Source organism: Eutrigla gurnardus, assembly GCF_963514095.1.
Source record: "Eutrigla gurnardus genome assembly, chromosome: 21".
Classification (NCBI taxonomy): Eukaryota; Metazoa; Chordata; class Actinopteri; order Perciformes; family Triglidae; genus Eutrigla; species Eutrigla gurnardus.
The window spans coordinates 6,131,418-6,150,275 of NC_139932.1; the positions used below are offsets into that span (position 1 = coordinate 6,131,418).

An 18,858-nucleotide genomic window follows, 5' to 3' on the forward strand; every position below is an offset into this window, starting at 1 on the left:
ACCCTGTGTTCTCCACGACCCCGTGCATAAATCAGAACTCGGTTTATTTCGAGACATGAGAGAAGGTTGGGATTTACTCATTCACATAAACACTTTGAGCATTCAAACTCATCTGTTGACGCATCTCTCAGCGTAGCAGCAGCAGGCTCCCAGTGTGTGTGTGTGTGTGTCTGTGTGTGTGTGGGATGAGGGTTTAGGCGCGTTGTCTGCTAGGCCGTCCAAGAAGCCCCAGGGCACCTCAGTAAAAGAGATAATTATCTTTTATCTGCTATGTTGTGACGGGAGATTATGGTTCAAATTTACGATTGTTAAGGAGACAATGCAGCGCGAGGCTGCTCTTTTCAAAGTGGCGAGGGGGTCTCCAACAAGTGAGAGAACTCCCACAATGCCGCGGCAGCTCATCCCTCATGTTTCAGGCTTCAGGTCTTTGGAAACAAAGGGGAAGGATAAGAGTAACAACAGCCGTTTACTTTCAAAAAGGGACTACAGTAATCCTATAATGTTTTTGGAGGATGCTAAATAAACAGTATATTATATCTTGTAATCAATGTGTCATTGAGACAGATCGAGGATACCACTGACTCAAATACTGTAAGATCCTGTTCACTCACTATGGTGCAAAGTACTCCTAAATTGCCCTTAAATGAAGCCTTACATTATTATCATATGTGCCTAGTGTCCCTGCAGAGACTTGAAGGCTGTCTGCTGGACTCCAAAATTCATATATAGGATCGTTATGACATTTATCTTTGGTAGATTTAACGTTGTAGGAAAAGTTCATGTATATTAAGTTTGAAGGCAGCTTTTTTTCATTCTCTTTCACTCAAAGCAGAGGTCTTGAACGTCAGGTTCAGACAACCTCGTCTCCTCCAAAGTCTCAGTTTAAAACGGTTGGACATGTAGTTGAACAAACACAACAAAGCAACAAAAAAAACAACTACAAAATGACATAGTTAGGTTGAGGCAAAAAAGCTACTTGTTTAGGTTTAGTAAAGCAAAACAAAACCACAACAAAAGTACTTTCAAACAGGAACAGACCCTCCAGCACCCTGGTCGCCTCATACAAGGACGACCGCGGACTCGTTTGAAACTACTGTCAGAAAAGTCCCACTTATAAAGTTGTGAATATCACACAAGACTGAAACACACTCAGTGAGAAGCTGATTGACTCATAAACACAACCATTCTGGGTTCGACTTGTGGGACAGGAGAGTTGTCGTTCAGCCACAACACAGAGCTGCCTCCCCCACACGCGACCACACTGACACAGACCGCTCCGGCCTTCAAACCAATGTTACGGACACGAAGGTCTTGTATACAAAAACCTGAACCCAGAGATGAAAGGTGTGAGGGAACAGCTGACCCAGCCAGAAGCAACTTCCTACTTCCTGATGTGGTATTTTTTTTTTGAAAATAATGGCAAAGTTTGCATTTCTTGACATCATTTTGAAGAAAAGGGTGAATTTTTTTTGTTTTTCCTCCGACACGGTGACCCCGAATGTGACCCGACCCCTGCTGACGGTGACAGCGGCGCTGCCTGGATGAAGATGGACTGTTCCTGAGAGCCGATTACACCCACGCATCTGTCATCGTCCTCACCTGAAAGACGAGAGGCAGACGCAGGAAGAGCGGGAGACGGCGGCGGCGAGGGAGAGAGGGAGAGAGAGAGAGACAGAAATAAGTGGTTTGTGACGACGATGATGGAGGGAAGAGGAGACGAGATCACAGAGAGGTCGTCCGACGGTTACTCGTCCTCACCTGAGCCCAACCGCTGCACGTCCAGTCACCCTTGGCAGACGTCCACCGGCGAACACCAGAGGGGGAAACGGGTCAGCCAGGGGCCATGGGGTCCCACGACGGGGGCCAGAGCACTCCTCAATCCCTCTGTGTACACACACACCGTTCCCATTCTCATCCCACATGCCCCCTTGACCTCACTATTAAAACACAGGAGCAAATCTCCCGATTGGTCACAGCGGCTCAGAAACAAATGACGCCAAATACCTGACTCCTGTATGGCCTTTTTCTGCAGGGAGGCATGAGAGGGGCTGCAGCCGCCGGATTTGGCGTCCCACTTGTGCAAATAGATCCCGATATTGGAAATGCGGTTCCCAACAGTCCATGCGTTGTTTTTGTTTCCGAGTCGAGAGAGACGTTGGAGTTGTTTGGAGTTTACAGGCCCACGGTACCAGGACTCATAACGGACGTAACGACACAAAAAGGAAATAAAACCAACTTGGTCAAGTTGTGGCTCAATGGAAGCAACAATAACGTTCTACTTTTATGATATGAGCACCTTGTTATTTAGTCCGGCGGCCCGTCAGGGAAATTTCTCTGGATGTTATGAATCCCCAGAGTGCGTGGCTGCATTAGGATAAAAGGATAAATGTCTTTGTTTGGGATGTTAGCGGGCTTTCACAGGTAAAAACCTGCACAACAGAGAAGATTTACCAAGTCTCATGTTCAGTCGCTGGTGCTCACTTCTGATTTGTTGTGGATCTTTGATTTAAACGGAAACATAGCGAAGGCTTTTTTTATTGTGATTTAGAGAAGCCAGGTCCACTGTGGAAGTTAGATTTGATATTTTATCCTGTGCTTCACTCTTATGCATTACACCCTGTTTTTTTTTTTAATGAAATGTTATTTTTTTATTTGATTTATATTCCATATATATATTTTATTGTGAATATATTATGGTTGTTTACATTTTCATCATCTATTGCTATTTTTGTGTGTGCATTCACCCGTTTATCTTTCTATTCTATTCTAACACCAACATGTAAAACATGTAATCTTAGCAGTGAATGACCTTTAAATAAAAAAAACAAAATGCCCTGCTGCATTGTGTGATGTGGTCAGTGTTTTGTTTGTGGTCTTAAAAACAGGACTATTTGATCTATGACTGTTGGGATATCCCAGGCAGAACCGATCAAACAATATCACAGTCATAGAACTGAAAGATGGAGGAAGCTCCAGACAACTGTGTGGTTAATTCAGCGGTCGAAACCAGCAGAGTTCCTCTTATTTTCCCGGCCGACTCATTTCTCAGCAGCAGAGTGATGCACACAGCGACACAGGTGAACTTTTAAGTGTTCATTAATGTGAGAATGCTGTTTCCTGATGAGTCGTTTCCTGATGAGTCGTCCTCTCTAAATGAGCGGTGGATGTCTGATGTGTGTGTGTGTGTGTGTGTGTAGCGCTGCATGTCGGCCGCTGTGTATTTATGGATGTATTATGAGCAGGACGAGACAAAAGCCCCTTCAGCCCTGCGGTGCCTGTGTGGCCTGGCCTCTCTGACCCTGCCATTTGATTTGTTCCTCCATTGCCACTGTTTATTTCTACTCTTCCTGTTTGTGCTCAGCTGACCGTAAGAGCCGTTCCTGTGAATGCTGGGTAAAAAAAAGAAGAAAAAAAAAGAAAAGAAATGCCAGGGTGTCGCTGGTTGTGGTTGTGGTGGGCGGATAGTGCAGAGTGTCAGAGATCACAGAAAAAGAGACAGAAAAGACGGCTCTCGACCACAGCGCTAACATGTCAACAGAGATTAAACTAGTTTATTATTTTCAAAGAGGAAAAAAAATTACGAAACAAAAAAGCAGTCATATTTTACACGAGGGATTATTATTAAATTTTTACAACCATTCAGTCTGCATAACATAAAGAAATAATTCTACATCTTTGTTTATTTCGTATTTTTGGTACTCTGATTTATACATACAAATAACAAATACAGGAACTTTTTTTTTCACAATGCATATAATCTGTGGGCAGGAAGAAAAGTCTTTCAGGTGGTCAAATGTGTGTGTGCGTGTATGTGTGTGTGTGTGTGTGTGTGTACGTGCGCGCGTCAACACAAACCAATTGCCCGAGACCTATAGCACATCCAAAAAAAAAAAAAAAACGGAAAAAAAAACAAACTAGAGACGCCGACGGCCGCAGCCGCCGACTCTCTGCAAACTTAATGCAACACATTTCACGCAGGCGAAAACAGAGGCCTGCCCTTTCTCAAAGTCTCTCCCTCTCGTCTCCTCACCTCCTCCCTTTTTCCTTCCCTCTGGGACTCTCCTCCCTTGTCTCCTACTGCTGCCACTCGTACCCTTCTCGTCGTTAGCTGCCCAGGGGCATGTTTCCTTTTTTTTCTTCTCTTTACTAAATTAAAAAGTCTTCATTAAATGTACTGTATTTCATACAATTTGTACAAATATATTCAACGTCTGTCTCTCCTCATCTCCAGCGAGGAGAGGAAGAAGGGGGGTGTGGGGGTTGTGGGGTGGGGGGGGTTTCCTGTTACACAGGTGCAAAGTGAAGAGAGGCGGGTCTGGAAATTTCTGGAGAGGTCGTTGTAAAAGTTTTTTCAATGTCTGCTTTTGTGATGTTTGTGTGTGGAAAAATGGCTTTTTGTACACAAATGGAGCTCCGTATCATGTGGATCGGCTGGGAGGACAGCCTCAATGTGGTGGCGGTGGTGACAGCGGCGGCGGTGGCGGCGGCTTGGGGAGAAAATGGTCTTTCTCTCGCTCGTCGGAGGAAAACAAGATCTTCCCCCTGGAGGTCAGTGCGCCACAGTCAAAGTCTGCAAAGCATTCACATCGCAGAGGTACACTTTGATTTTATAAAAATAAGATAGAACTGAGGACAAAGGAGCTGCGAGCCCGTCGTTCTCACGCCGCAGTTCGCTGGTGGGACTTGTTGGGGGGGGGGGGGGGGGGGCTTGGGTCGTGCCGTGGAGCAGTTTGTTTGTCTTTTTAGAATATGGAAGCAGGTCAGCAGAGGTACCGAGGGACGTGGTGGCGGTGGCGAGGGTTCAGGGGCGGTGCAGCACAGGGAGGTCTAACCCATGGCTGTGACCATACTGGAAGGGTGGTGGGGGCCGAACGGGAGGCCCGAAGAGGGGTGCATGGGTGTGGGGGTGCTCAGCATGTGGCCGGAGTGCGAGAAGGGAGGGAAGGACGACATGTGGCGGGACAAGGCGGCCGGGCTGAAGGAGCTGCTCTTGTCCATCAGGCTCTTGGAGAAGTCGTCCATGCCGTCTTGGGACTTTTTGCTCTTCTTGGACTTGCTGGACATCTTCCGGTTCCTGGTCTGGATGCCTTCCTTCTTCATGGTCAGAGGTCGGTTGATCTGCTCTCGAAAGGAGACAGAGAAGATGGCAGATTAGTATTTTGTCACAACGGATCCACGGCATAGTGTTTTAAAGTGGAGACACGATGATAAAAGGAAACCTTAAGTAAAGGGTGTCACCGGGTTTCAGAATGAGTAAGGAAATGTGGCACACGCTGAGCTTTTAGTCGCCTTTGAGGCCGATTTTGGGGGTTTCAGGGAGACGTAATGATATGTAATGGAGTCCCATTATGGGGCAAATGTGACCATCCCATCCTGAAACACAAGATTGTTTATATACTCTTGGTGTGTGTGTGTGGATTTAAATGTTGATTCATTCAAGCCGAACTGTATCTGAGCCAGACGGAAAGAGAGGAAAAGGGGGAAGACGGGGAGAGAGTGTGCAGAACAGAGCCGGAGAAGGGTCTGGCAGCTAATGTCGACCACAGAGACACATGGCCATGACGACCGCCGGCGTCGGCCAAGTCCTCCTCTCCACCCTCCTCCTCGACCGCGTGGCCGTCTCCGGGCCAAAACGGCCCCAGCTGCCGTATTCCAGCACAGGTTTAGCCGGGAATGAGAGCTGGATGATGGAATTCCGGCTGTGGGCCGGATTATGAGGGGAGGTGGATGAGGCCGACTGGCTTCCTGATCTTTCTGAGCGCTTCTTCCCGGGGAAATGGGAGCAGGGACTTCTTCCTCGCCGTCTGACACATTGGCATTTTTCACTGACTGTTTAAGCAGACTGGCCTCGATGATTAGCGGAGGGCAGAGATCTGTGCCCCCCCCTCCCCTCCCCCCCAGTGATGTGGTTTCACTCTCTAAGATGTGGGTGACTTTCTCTGCCTCGCTCCCAGCTCTGAGGCGATGCTACACCCACCTAAAGCCAGTCAGGCCTGCTCTTTGATGCCGAGATGTCTCGCGGAGGAAGCCTTGGGCCGCCCCGGCACATCAAACAAAAGCCAAGCCAAAACGTTTGAGTCGGTGACCACCGCAGAACGCACAGCACATCCTCTCCCCCCACCCCCACGCCAGCAGCTAACCACCTGAAACCTCAGCCCCTGTACAGAGGTGTAAAAGATCAACGCTTCACTCCGAGGCAGAGAGTTGAGAGACGCGGGCGGCGATTACTGGAGAGAGGCCGTCTGTGTTTTAGGTGTTAACAAGGCCTCGTGTTTGTGGCAACTTTTCTGTTGTCACAAGCTCCTTATCTGGGCTCATACGGGCCGGAGACGGCTCCATCAGGTGTTTTGGGACACGCAGGCCGGCTACGACTTCCCCAAATTCTCCGTGAAGAATGTGGAATTAGTTTCAAAGGGCCAACACAAAGTCCCAGTTTACCAAAGTCAACCCATTTCACAATGTGGAGGTCGGGGTCAGTTCAAACGCTAATATGTGACTGGGAAATATTATCCTTCTCTCCTTTTTAACCTTGGCCTGAGTGCGTTTTCTGCGGCGTCTTAACTACGTGCCAAAAGTAACATGGGAAAATGATTTAACAGGGAAGGCTGGCGTGACAAGCAGAGCAGGAGACTCCTTCCCCCTCACACACGGGGACATAAGCAACCTTTATCTGTTGTCTGCGAGAGGGGGAGATATTACCTCCACGTGGCCTCGGAGCAGTTAGCCCGCCGCCTTCTTATTACTACTATTAGTTTCAAGCACAATGGCTGTTTGATTAAAAGTGACAGCTTTGTGCGCGGGAGAGGAGAGAGAGGGAGAGATAAACGAGTCCCTGGGGTTTTCAGATTGAGGATGTGAAATGATGTGGTGAGGCGCTAACCAGCCCAAAACGAATCAGGCGGATTGGTGGTCAGAGGGGGGACTCCAAGTCCCTGGCGCGCGTGGAACCAAAAGGCTAGAAATAAGGGGGGGGATCGGCCTGGAAATTAATCGAATTTTAATTAAGCCCCCCCTTCTTTAATATTCAAAAGCATGGCGGCTGCGGGCTTAGTTCACTTCGGTCTTCTACATTTTAGATTCGCACTTACTGCCAATAAATCATATTAATTCTACAGTGTTTGTTATCGCCGTGGCCCCGGAAAGTCTCTGCAGGGACAAGTCGGATGAAATATGCAGAGGAGGAGGGGGAAAGGTGTCCGGCAGGAAATACAGATGGAGGAGAAGCACGGCGCAGGGATACGTCCTATGAAGGTTTATTACTTACATTGTGCAGTTTATAGTAGAGGCCGCAGGCGTTACACACCGGGTCCCCGTTGGCGTTTCTCCGCCACAGCGTCGTCGTTGTCGTCTGGCAGTTTGCGCACGACGTCCCCGCCCGTCTGGCCGCGGACTGCGCGGGAACACAGAGAGGCCAAGAGAACGTCACGTGACCACGCAATGACCCAATCAACATGAAGCTTTATTCTGACACATTTAACGTCAAGATTCAGGGCTGAATGTTTATTTGTATTTAATTGTGAAAATTAGGCGTTTAATTGGCATATTTAGCAAGTTTACCAGGATAAAAAAAAATCTGGAAAAATACAGGATTTAAATGCATCACGATGAATTTGGTCTTTTTAGTGTAAATCTGCCAGCCCTGTATCCATGACGTCTTGCATAATAGCTGCTACATCTCTACAAAGGCGACAAAGAAAAGGCCGTTTTATTCCCTTTCACAGCATTCTTAATTTTTTCACTCGCATTGTCTGAAGTTGTTTACAAACGGCCAACATAGGCGTTGTATACACTCCCAGTCCACACATAGGAGTTCTTATTTAGCATTCAGTGCGAGCTGAAAAAATAGTCTCGAATAAAGACAGAAATAGCAAAAAGGTGCTTTCACTCTAGGCTAAAAATAGCGCCATAGAGCACATACCTCCTGGAGAATAAATATTTACAGAAGACATAAAAAGCAGTGCCTTGAAATGGGAGAGCTATTCAATCTGATTAGTGCGAGTTTGTGCCACGAAGGCTCGTTTTAAATGACCTCGTGACGCTGAACAATTGAAGCTCGAGCATGTACATTTTATGATGGACATCATATGAATACATCATGCAGTGAAATGAATCATAAAAGCAATAATTGCACGCCAACTAAAAAAAAGAAAAGCAAGAAAGAAAACTGGGTATTATTTTTAGCTTCGCTGCAGGCGACCAGCGGAGTAAAACCTCCTCTCCATCCTGACACAGTGAAAGTCATGTCTTCCCATGGATTTAGCTGCCTGTCTCGCGGCCCAGCTTGCCGCAGTGGCTTGACATTGATGTTATAATCTCTTTTTAAAAAAAAACAATCGATAGACAGGTGACCGCAAAGGACACACGTAACGTAAAGGACTACATTATCTCGGGGAGGGATTTCCAATTAAACACACGTGGTGGCCCTATAACCCCTGCTGCTGCTGCTGTGAATAACCAATCAGACTGGGCTTCATATATGATGTGTGAATTACTCTGGCTTTGATATGTAGGCCTACTTGTATTGTCACCATCTTTTCATATGGCAATTCACCAAATCCTTAGCCTAAATAACTTTTTCTATTAATTTGTGTGTTAAATATTTAGCTATCAGTGTGGATGTGGTTAATTATTACACACTTCAAAGTCCACCTCTGATGTCACTCTCTGGCCTATAGTTTTTTTTTCTGTTTGTTGCCCTCCACAAATAAAAACTACAAGGTCAAACGTTGCGTGGTAATTAGCCACCTGACCTGCGCATTGAAGCCGAGATTGTAGCACTAAACAATCTCCGAGTCGTGACTGTGCTGGCCTGGCTCGGACTCCGCAGCCTTTCTGTTTTGACTGGGGAAGCGCGTTGTGTTGTTAGGAGCGACTTATCTGCGCCGCTCAGACATCCGGCAGCCCTTCCCTGGGAAGTCGGGTTTTCACATTAGAGGCGAGGAGGAGGAGAGAAGAGGTCCAGAGCAGTAATGGACGGCCATCTTTGCCTCGAATGATTTTTGTCTTTTTCATAAGAAGGAAGGGGGAACTCTAAAGACTCACGAGAGGGGCTTTCCCTGAAATAACTGCAAAAAAAAAAAAAAAAGAAGAAGCTCCACCGAAAGCAATCGTAAGAATTGCACCATAAAAACATCTACAGATGTATCTTTAGTGCTAACATAATAATGATCTTATGGAGCTTGTTGTGCGTGTTTTTTTGTTTTTGAATGCAGGCCTGCAGCCACAGCTCTTTAACGGAGGCAAGGCATCTCCAAAATACACATGGGGGCCTATTGCTTCAACAGAATCAATGACAATTTTAGCAAATAAAAAAATAGCATCGTCATTGCATTTTAAAAAAAGAAAAAAAAACTGTGCAGTTTTTTGCTATGGTAGTATCTGAAAACAGAGACCTGCACTTGTCGAGTCAATTTCCTGCAGCTAATAGGCCTACTTCTTCCTGGATAGGGGAAAAACAGAGAGAGAGACGGAAATGTCATCAATAGAGAAATGTGGTGTTGACGTACCAGCCGCCGCTTGGGTTTGATGAGAGGGCGATTCTGCCCGTTCATCTTGTGATAGAGTCCGCAGGCGTTACACAGATAGTGACCCGTACCGTCCCGCCTCCACAGCGGAGTCGACGTGGCCCCGCAGTTCACACACTCTCTACCTTCTGCAAGAGCCGACGCACACGCACGCACACACGCACGCACACACACAGAGACAACACGGAGAATAGAGTATCCAGGTCAGTTGGTCTAAAAGCCGATCATTCTTCATGCATGTAAAGTTGTGCTGAAAGTAAGAAAGGTTATAATGAAATGGGAAGATTTATTAATAATAATAATATTAATAATAATATATAAAACATGCAATGAAGCTTCATCAAACAATAATAATGTGAATTTAACAATGTGAATACAAGCAGGGCTTTTACTGCAGCAGATATTTAATTTATAACACACACATACGCGCACACACACATTAAACACACGTGGTAAGCGTTGGTGCTGAATACAGCGGTTGTGTTAAGGTCCATAAGGCAGAAACCATTTCAATAATCCACACAATCTTCCAGCTACGTGTCCTGGAACAGGATTTTCAGACTAAGCAAAATGCACGTTGGTCCTTGAATATTTTTTAAAGCTAATAAATCAGGCCTCTTTCTCTCATTCATAATAATAATAATATAATAATAATAATAATAATAATAATAATAATAATAATAATAATAATAATAATAATAATATAATAATAATAATAATAGTTATAATAATACTAATAGTGTGTTAACAGGAAGTTTTATTACAGGCTGCTTTGTTTTGAGGTGATTGATGGCTGTTCATGTTTGACTGGCACTTCTCTAGTGACACCGACAGGTGAGACGCGCACTCACAGTCTGCACGAGGAGGCCTGCCATGCACGAGGGCGCTGCACCGCGGCGCGCTCACATTATTTGAACGCGAGAAGCTGTTTTTTGCATTTTCATGCAGCCGCACTTCCCCTTTTTATTCCGAGTTGCAGAAAACACACGCACACACACGCACACACACACACACACACACACACACACACACACACACACACACACACACACACCGACTTCTCTATCGAGGGAGAGGCGCGTCGGCCCGGCTCGTTTTAACGCGACAGACATGCTGGCTGCTGGACGAGTGTGTGTGTGTGTGTGTGTGTGTGTGTGTGTGTGTGTGTGTGTGTGTGTGTGTGTGTGTGTGTGCGTGTGTGTGTGTGCGTGTGTTTCTGCTGAACTCTAACAGGAACTGTAGGCTACATAGCACTTGACTGAAAGCAGGCCTCTGCCGTGGAGAGTTGGAAACACGGTGCGTTTTGGGTTTGAAATGAAAGAAGCTCGCGGCGCGTCGGTAACCTCATTAAACAGGGGAAATCATCATCAGATCGGGAAATATCTTCAAATCCATATTATCTCACATTATCCTCGAATTAAAAATCTTTATTTGCACTAAGAGTGTGATGTTGAATAATCCCGATGATATGCATCAACTAATCCACTGTTTTCTATAGCCGCTGATATTAATCTCATTACGGGAAAACTGCTTTTCAGCTGCAGCAGCAACCTTTAAAATAATTACCCCCCTCTTTCACAATTTAGGAAATATCTCCCCACCCTCTCTGTCTCTCCCCTCCCTCGGTGCTTCGTGCACTCCGCCGCGGCGACGGCTCGCCCGCTCTTTTCCCTGAATGAACGAGCAGCATCCGGTGCTCCACCGCTGGGTAAACAATGCGACTGTGGCGTGCACTGGTCTGACAGTAATGGGATTATCTTAAACATATAAACGGGGCGACACAGCCCAGAGAGCTGGCTTCCCCCCGTCTCTCCCCCTCTGTGTTAGTGGAGAGAAAATGACCTGAATTAATTTAAGCGTTAAACTCTCAACTCCTTTGACTGGTGCTAAATTGTATTTCAAAATTGTATTTTCAAAATATATATATGTAGGCTATATGTAATGTGTTTATTAATACACTTCGATGTTATTTTGTATGTAAATTCTTAATGCATGTATTATTATTATTATTATTATTATTATTATTATTATTATTATTATTATTATTATCAGATGATGAATGAAAGAAAGAGCTTTGAGGCTTTTTGATGCGCCTGTTTGGTGTACAGGTTGATCTGTATGGCCTTTTGCCCCAAAAGGAGAGCTTGTACATGTGAGGGATGAATGAGCTGCTCTTGGGCATTTTTTTTTAGTATGAGATTAAACATGGCTGATCATTGAGGCTACAAATCTGGGGAATAATGTTAGATCAAAAGGGAATGTAATAAAGCGCAGCCTACCTGAACAGGACCTTGCTTTTGGTCTTGTTTTGGAACCATAACTAGAAGATGACCCACCTATCAGGCTACTTGGTGGGAAGAGGCCTGGGCCGTATTCGGGGACATAGGATGGGTATGTGGCGATGGGGTGGTGGTGGTGGGCAGAGGATGACCCTGCTCCGAGCGATGCCACGCTCCGGCTGTGAGCCGACTCCAGTTTCATACTCTCGGCCAGGGTCACCTGGTACTTTATGCACTCTTTATCCTCCTGCCGCCCGGAGGTGCCCGGGGTGGATATGCCCGGGTCCGGGGACACGTCTTTCGGCGGGGTCGGGGGAAACGTGAAGAGGTGCGGACTGGAGTGGCCGGTGGGCAGGGAGGAGGAGGAGGCCGGGGGGTAGACGGACAGGCTGGTCGGGGAGCCGTGGTGCAGGGGGTTCTTGGGGAAGGGGCTCAGGTTCCAGGGAGAGGTGCTGTGGTGCGGGGCGATGCCTTTGCTCCCCTCCAGCCAGGGCAGAGAGCCGTGCAGTAATGAGGGACGGCACACCTGGCTACCTGGGGCAGCACACAAACACAGCAAAACATGAGAGCCGGACCCCGGGCTGCAGCGACAATAAATACATCCACATACATTTGTAGGAGAGTAGCTGTAGGCCTGAGCAAACACTGTCAATCAGCGCGTAAAACACAGGTTTTATTATTCACGTACAACACAAAGCCCGGATTTCATGCGCCTCCAGCTGTTCAGTCAAAATACCACATTCTGTTGCCGTCTACAAATCACTCGATCCCAATTTTTTTTTTACAGCTAGTTCGCCCCGCACGTGCACAATTCCGCCCTTTAGCCCTTCCCTTAGTGGCCTTCATGCAGCTGGACGTGTGTGAGTCGGGAGCCTCAATAGAAACAACGTCGTGATTGACGGTTGAGGAAGTTAATATCTACAATATAGGGAACTCCGATGAATAGCATAGCATGACAAATATAAATATTGTGCACGCGCTCAGAAGTGAAAACATGCTGTCAAGTAAAAAATATATGTCTGTGCCAACGCATCTATTTATTTAAATCCGTAACCCAACACTCGAATGGTTCTGAAAATAATTTACGCACGGGCATTTAAAAAAAACAAAGAACATCCCATGTAGGAGTCCGCTGAATGTCATATTTGTTTGTTAATTTTAGACGCGAATAGAATGCGATATACGCGGTGGGCAGAAACCAAAGACAAACAGGAGGTAAACCATCCGTGTGTACGGCGTGGTTTCACAACACTTTACGATCTCGGGTTTTTTCAGACGAAGTCAACTCAGGCCAAAACCGAAACCTGGTCCGGATCACAGTCAGATAATACAAATAATACGAGAGGCGCTGACAGGAATCGAGTCTTTGCTGCAGGGGCAAATTACGCACGGGGAACTAAACGGGATACCGTGCACATGTATTAAATAAAGGGCCGGAGAGGCCGTTTTACTTACTGTGTGGAGGAGGAGGGTACCTCTGGACGGCTCGGACAGAGTTTCCATAGTATGGGGAGACGTGGTTCCCCTGTGCGTCGATATTAAAGAGTACATCCACATCGTCAGCGAGCTGATACTGCGAAGGGTCCATGTATGAGTGGCCGAGGCCCGGGTGATGCGAGCCGGGATGCTGCTCGTTCAACGCGGGATGATGGCTCATCCATCGTGGCTGATCCGCACTTACTTCCATTGCTTTCGCTTTTTTGTTGTTGTTGTTGTTGTTGTTGTCGTTGCTGCTGCTGTTCTTTAGTAAATGTTCATGCACGCCGAGGCAAACCGGTACAAGTCACAAGAGAAGAAAGAATGTCCCAAATCCGTGTTTCTTTTCGGGGGTTAAATCCACAGGTTCCCCGCTTGCTTCCGATCACCTGGAGACAGAGAGAAGAATTGGTTGTTTTATTTGCTCTATCTAAACTGTTCACATGCAGCACGACTCAAAACTCACTAAGTGAGAATTTACCCGGTTGAAAAAAATACAAAAATATTAAAAATTAAAAATGAAACACGAAACGTACCCCACATTGCAAATGCAACAAAAGATGCTGTCGGATAAATACGTCCAAAATGGAATCCAGTCCAACGCAGAGTTCCTGAACTTCTTCCTCTTAGAAAGAAAACAAAACAGTGTCAGTGTTTCAGCCCGGCTCAACAAGTAGTGGAGGTTTTGTACGGGCGCGGGGCTTGTTTGCAGCGGATGGCTTCACTGCACACTGACCGGCACCAGCAAGTTAAACTCACTGATCAAATCTCTGTTTGTGCGCAGTTGTAGCCCTCTCCATTAACTCCGCTCCCCTCTCTCTCTCTCTCTCTCTCTCTCGTCTGTGTGGCTGCTGCTTGCTCGCTCAACCTTGCTTTACCTCCCTCTCTCTCTCTCGCTCTCTACAGCTCCCCCCCTTTTTTTTTTTTTTTTTTTCTTTTTTTTTACAGTGAAGGCATTCTTTCAGGATGGCGCCAGGCAGCTCAATGCTTGCAGACAGCTGTGGCGCGACGCAACTTAAGGAGGGTCTGTCAGTGTCATCAGTTAAGGGGAGGGGCCTGGTCCTAATTGAATATAATGTGGACCAGGAGAGACGCAGAAGGGCTGTACGATTTCTCTCAATGACCTTGCCCCCTCCAAAAAAAGGTATTTAAAATATAGATATTTCTTTTAAATATATAGGCCTAATAAAAGATGCGCATGGAAACAGACAGCCATTAAAAAAAGACAATTTCAACACCCACTCTTCATAAAAGCATCAGAGCCAATACATTTAAATAAACGTATTAAAAGATCTGTTTTTAATATATCCGACTGAGGTCTGCATCAGTGTGTGTGTGTGTATGAGAGAGAGAGAAAGAGGGAAAGAGAGGCTGCAGCAGAGCCTGTTGCTCTGGGCCAATGGCAGGTTGCGGGACGTTCACGCTCTTAAAATTGTGACAGTGCGTCCTCTCGCGGTGACAGCCACATTATTCTAATGGCACATCCGAATTGAGCCGATCTCTCCTCACCGTGAAGCAGGCGCGCGGACCAGGACGCCCGGGAGACTGAGTTTATGACCTAAAAAAATAATTGAAAAAATCCTAAAGTGGGGTTTCATCGTCTGTCAGTTAACCCACCAATAACCTATACCTCAAACAGACAGGCGACAATGGCTCGTGTCATTATTTATTCAAAAACAGTGCATTAAATGTAACATGATATGCGCGCGCAGGGAGTGATTTACCCCGCCTCGCGTTTCATCTCTTTTTTTTCCTCTTCCAAGTTGAACAGATAAGCGACTATAATTTAAAGAGCAACTAAATCAGAGAAGGATTCACTCTGTGGCGGAAGGGGGGGGGGGGGGGGGGGGGGGCGTTCCTCGGGGAACTATTTTATGTCTGAAGAGCCCTGGTTGTATTCTCCATATTCTTTCAGATTGGCAGTGTGTAATAGTAGTGCGTGTGTATGTGTGTGTGCGTGCGTGTGTGTGTGTGTGCGTGTGTACGTGCGTGGAGGGGGCAGCCTCGGCGCCACTGGGATGTGACGTCATCGCGGTGTAAACAGTCAGGAAATGAACCCCCTGACGGCGCGCAGTGGGTATAGGCAGCGGGAGCGCGCACGCCCTTGCACCACGTAGGTATCAGCAGCAGTATCCTGTGTCGGTAATATCAGGTCGGTTCGGTTTCACGTGGGTTTAATGTCTCTGCACCAAAAAAAAAATGCACGAGGAGGACTATCATTCGTTAATATTTGAATGTTTGAGATTTTTTTTTAATCACAAAAGGCCACGCGCTCAGGTGACGACTCCATTAGGGTTTTATTCGTCTAATTCCCAATGTATTCCCTCTTTGATATGGAGTCTGTTCTGAGGCGGGCGCGTGGGAGCACAGACTGAGCGAGACTTGGCAAAGCGTGGAATTTTCCCCTCTCCAGGATAGCCCTACCTGGAGGGAGAGAGAGGAGGAGAGAGAGAGGGAGGCAAACCTGAGACTGAACTTGGATGCAAACTGCTGTAGCTGCCATTGTCAAGCTGTCAGCGGACTCGTGTAATTATCCTCTTGCAAAGTATCGCGGAGCCATTATCCACAAAGTGCCCGTTCTAGGTGCTCCGAGGCAACACATGACGGTAAATGTAGCCTAAAATCCCGATTATGTCTTTTTTTTGTTTCTTGACTGGATGTATGGGAGCTTAGAGAATGGGACATGGAAGCCATCCCATGACTTGATTCCCAAGCCTCGGTGTCAATAACGCCGGAGCTTATTCAGCATCGCAATACGACCGGCTCTCTTAAAAAGTTGTCATATATAATCCCGAATACTGTCGCCGCGGAGGGAGAAGTAGTAGTGGCTTCACGTCCCTTTCTCTGTCACTGTGCGTGTGTGCGTGCGCGCGCTGGTCTATTTGTGTAGTTAATGGCCTACAAATAGCAGTGCTGCTGTGCGTAAAGGTTGATTCATAAAAGTAGGCGAGGGGCCATTCCGGCTCTTGATGGCGGAGATACGTGGTCGTGTTCGCCAGCTGTGATTAAAATCAAGACATGGCACAGTTTCTTTTTCTACTGCAGCTGAGAATTTAAGACACGAACGGATTATTCCATTGCCAGTGTGGGGGATGAAATGTTTTAGATAACGTGTGTGTGTGTGTGTGTGTGTGTGTGTGTGTGTGTGTGTGTGTGTGTGTGTGTGTGTGTGTGTGTGTGTGTGTGTGTGTGTTTACTTTGTCCCCCAACTTCCTGTGTATGACCTCATCAGTAATTACAATCATTGTTTTTCCTCATAAATTATTTCCTTCCGTCAGCTGATTAATCAGAAGGCATGGAGATGAAATCACACAATAAAAATAATAACAATAATAATAATAACAATAATAATAGTGGTAATAATAATAAAATAATGTATATTTGTATACATGTACAAATACAAAAATAAAATAATTTACAGGTTTAATTATATTATTTTTAAATAGCAGCTATTTAGAAACGAGATACAATTCTGCGTTTTAAATAATAAAGAGTGTGCGCGCGCGCGTGTTTACTATTTCATTAAGGCATCAAACGCTTTGGCATCCGGGTCATAATATCCTTACACGTTTGTCCATAGCCGCGACTGATAAGCCTTTCATCTTGATAACAAAATAAAAATAACAATAAATATAATTTAAATACAGGTGAAAGAGGGAACACACACGAGACACGTTATATGTGAATATAAAACAATCGAATATTTCAACGCTGCATGTGGTGTTTGATATGGCTGACTACTACAGGCGAGGCTTGCTGTATGAAAGTCATATATTATACGATTCTACATTTTGAAACTGGCATGTGTGTTTTAGGTTTCTTGCCCGGCGAGTCATCTGTCTAGTCTTTTCAAGAAAAGGGAGGCTGTTATTCTGTCAGCATGTGAACCAACTCGGCTTCTTAGAACAAAACGAGGGCGTCAAATTCTGACTGGCCGAGCGCGTGAAGCTTGACTTGGATTTCCTAGAATGATTCAGATGAGAACACAAGCTGGAGGATAAATCGGCTTTTTCTTCGAGTTAAAAAATAATAAATGCATAAGCAGCACTTCATGCATTTGCACTTCGCATGTTGTGTGATTCTCGCAACGAAATGAAGAAAAAGAAAGAAAAGGAAAGCGGTCTGCCAATTGAGTGACTCGTGATGCTTATCGGTGTCTATATCGCTCCTCGCCAGACGCACTGATGTAATCTTTCATTTCGAGCGCGGGGCCTTTTCACCTCTTAGCCCGCGGAGCCCCAGCAGCAACAAAGTCGCCCATATGTTTGGATCATTTATTTATTTTAATTCAAATATAACAGAGACTCGTACACACTTTAATTTTCCTGAAATGAAAATCAAATCAAACCACGTTAATAAAAAATAATCTCTTAATCAAACAAATGGGGAATCCAAACCTGGTGTCCATCTCATGGCCAGATTTGATTAAATTATTATTTAAATAGCATTTTAATAATTAATCTAAGCCAATAACTGACCAGTTTGCAAAACTGCATAAAACACACACACACACACACAGCCGTTTGGGATCAAAGCAAAGGTTTCTCTCGCGCTCTCCTCCTAGCTCGTGGCCTGTGACAGTGCGCGTGCGATGCCCTTAATTTGGCGTCCTGTTCATTCTAACGGCGGCTCTCTCTCCCCGCCGCATCAACACGCATCGACCGAAGACTAACAACCGGGTGGAGGCGCAGCCTCAGCGAGCCCAGCTCCCGCTGTCCTGGAACCCGCCGGCGGGGTAATCAGATCAATTTCACGGCTCGTGCGGGAGGATGTCCCGCCGACCTGAGCGCTCTAACAGCTCGTTAAAAAGCCTCATCTGCGCTATTATATTTTTGTGGGGGGCCAGTTCTGAGGTAAGGCGGCTAAAATATATGACGAAACGCACTCGGCTTACGCGTCGATGCCAAAGTGACCCACGCGCGGAAAGTCGACCCCGCGACCGTGGCTAATTATCCCCTCGCGCCGGGAGAAACGGCAGCTCGCTCGGGTCAACAACAAACAGCTAACAGCGACGTTAAAGGCAACAATGGCGGACGTCTTGGAGAGCGGGGCCGGTGTTCTCAACACTGGAGACAGATTATTTCCCCCCTTCTCTTCAGCAAGTTAAAAATAAAAGTCCTGCACATTCACCGCTTATCTTTTTTGGGGGGAGGTTTCTCGGTTTTTCTCACCTAAGCTAGCACGAAACCACGGCGGCAAAAGTTTCCCATCATTGATAGACATCAGTGAGCTCTCGTGCACAAAGCCGCCGAGGGGAAGAGGCAGTCCATTGGACGGAGCGTGGAGGATGCAGAGCAAGTCTAAATATTTACTGACCTGTAGTGGACGCTGGACGGACGGACGGACGGAAGCTTTTTTCTGCAGACGTCAAGGAAGAGTGACATAGAGATGAGGCGCCGGTGGCGTTTAGAGAGAGAGACGGAGTGAGAGTGAGAGACGTGGAGGGGAAGGAGGGAGGAAAACACTCTCACAGCACTGCTGCTGCTGCTGCTGCTGCTGCTGGTGGTGGTGGTGCGCGCGCCCTCGGTCCCGAAGTCACATCATCACATAACGCACAGCGAGGAGGAGAGACACGCGCG

At 46.4% G+C, this 18,858-nt stretch overlaps 1 protein-coding gene across 8 annotated transcripts; it reads right to left on the reverse strand.

Moving 5' to 3' along the window:
- Nucleotides 1–3,524: 3,524 nt before the first annotated feature.
- On the reverse strand, nt 3,525–18,747 carry gata3 (GATA binding protein 3). 8 transcript variants are annotated; one of them, XM_084038749.1, is made up of 7 exons: nt 18,596–18,747; nt 13,816–13,904; nt 13,259–13,668; nt 11,804–12,337; nt 9,393–9,652; nt 7,265–7,390; nt 3,525–5,118 (listed from the first exon to the last, which is right to left on the reverse strand). In XM_084038749.1, the coding sequence occupies exons 3-7, from the start codon at nt 13,488–13,490 to the stop codon at nt 4,828–4,830; spliced, it is 1,443 nt and encodes a 480-aa protein (XP_083894875.1). In that variant the 5' UTR covers nt 13,491–13,668; nt 13,816–13,904; nt 18,596–18,747; the 3' UTR covers nt 3,525–4,827. The 8 variants fall into 8 exon arrangements, with proteins under 8 accessions (XP_083894875.1, XP_083894876.1, XP_083894881.1 ...); XM_084038750.1 differs by lacking the exon at nt 18,596–18,747 and adding an exon at nt 14,039–14,235 and having other exon boundaries at nt 13,816–13,902; XM_084038755.1 differs by lacking the exon at nt 18,596–18,747 and having other exon boundaries at nt 9,393–9,439; nt 9,596–9,652; nt 11,861–12,337; nt 13,816–14,232.
- Nucleotides 18,748–18,858: the final 111 nt, after the last annotated feature.